This window comes from Penaeus monodon, chromosome 21 (genome assembly GCF_015228065.2).
Source record: "Penaeus monodon isolate SGIC_2016 chromosome 21, NSTDA_Pmon_1, whole genome shotgun sequence".
Lineage (NCBI taxonomy): Eukaryota > Metazoa > Arthropoda > Malacostraca > Decapoda > Penaeidae > Penaeus > Penaeus monodon.
In genome coordinates this window covers 36775901-36777468 of record NC_051406.1, presented here as the reverse complement: position 1 = coordinate 36777468, position 1568 = coordinate 36775901, and the positions used below count along the sequence as shown (strand labels likewise).

Genomic DNA, 1568 nt, shown 5'->3' with positions numbered 1-1568 from the left:
TATGATAAAGTAATATTTTTAATGGTATTGGCACATTGTTTGGATAATGAAATTAAAAAGATGAGGATCCAGTATCTAACGAGATCAGTGAGATTTCTTTTACAGAACTTTACCAGTTTAGCCGACATCGAGTTGCCAAGTTTGTGTGTGGTCAATCCTACTTTGCTATTGTCACTTATATACGGAAAATAAGTTATAGTAATGCTTTATTGCAATTGTTCATAGCACAGACTGTTTCGGTGTAAACATGTTGGCGGCCTTACCTATCCTATCTCGTTTGGCTAATAAAATTCTAATAGAAGCATGAAGTGATTTTCAATAATGCTCATTAAACCGACCGATCACTTAATAAAGACAACTGTCTCCGGTGTTCCCAGCATTAAACATTTCCATTCTCTTCCAGCTATTTTCACTATCAACATCGAGAATACGAATGATGAATTGCCATTCTTCACCGATGACTACACCAAACAGCAAGTGAGGGAAGAGGTCCCTGGGGGAACGCTCATCGCCAAGCTCCTTGTCAACGACTACGATCTCGACGACACCATTGACATGACAATTAGGTGAGTCAAGTAACGCCGCGGGAGAAATTATGCATCCTAATTTTAGATTGATCTTCAGATGTTGTTTCCTTGACATAGGATCATGATTTCAGTTTACGCTTTTCTTTCATTCGCCCTTACATTGTCACAGGAATTCATATGATTATCATGTTTGCTGGTGAAAGGAGCAATTATCAGTAGTGCAGTGGCATACCAAGAGAGGGGCCAGGGGGTGATTGTCTCGAGCTGCAGTTCCCTAGGGGCGGGGTAATCTGTTAGGATAACACGGTACCCTTTTTTTCTCTTTATTTTTTCAGATTAATTTCTTCACCATCACGCATTTTCATCTTATACGATATTTGTTTTTGCTGAAAACCGTCATTTAGTGCTTTGAGCGCAAACGATGACACTACAAAGCTACTAGGGTGTTCGAAAAACCGTCTACACTCGTAAATTTAACAGAATATGTATTATTACTACTAGTTTCTGCAAAATCTGTAATTTGAAATTAAACACGATACAGATAGCATTTAGTCTCAATAAAATTGGAAATCAATTTTTGAAAATGCTATATACTGAGTCAGGATGATCTGGGTTATATTAGAGGTATCATTAATAATATTTATTCGACCAATCAATACTCATATTTGTATTGTATTACGTTTACTCGCTCTTCATTTTAATATTCATTATTACTCACTATAAAACATCACGTATATATTCAAATGTGCCTAAATAACGCCGGTCATCGCTAACACGTGATGTTGTTAGCGACATCAGCTGTTGGCCGCGACTACCATAGAGCCGTACTATACTGCGACTTTTCCCTTTGTACTGTAAAGGTTTCAGATGAATATTGTCCACTTGGCGCAATTATTTTATTTGGTGATTTTCAAGATATTTGAAAATAAGTTAATAATCCCAAGGTCAAACGTAATTCTTGTCATTATGTTGTGTAGATTTTTGATTCGTTGTGATTGTATTTCAATGAAGTATATGTAGTGAAGTGCGAATGATTAGAGG

At 36.7% G+C, this 1568-nt stretch overlaps 1 protein-coding gene across 1 annotated transcript in view; it reads left to right on the top strand.

The window, feature by feature from the left end:
• LOC119586660 (protocadherin Fat 1-like) overlaps positions 1-1568 on the top strand; it is a 14684-nt gene that overhangs the window by 7657 nt on the left and 5459 nt on the right. The window contains exon 8 of the mRNA XM_037935399.1: positions 404-566. Coding sequence (XP_037791327.1) covers positions 404-566 — 163 coding nt within the window. The remainder of the gene's footprint in view (positions 1-403; positions 567-1568) is intronic.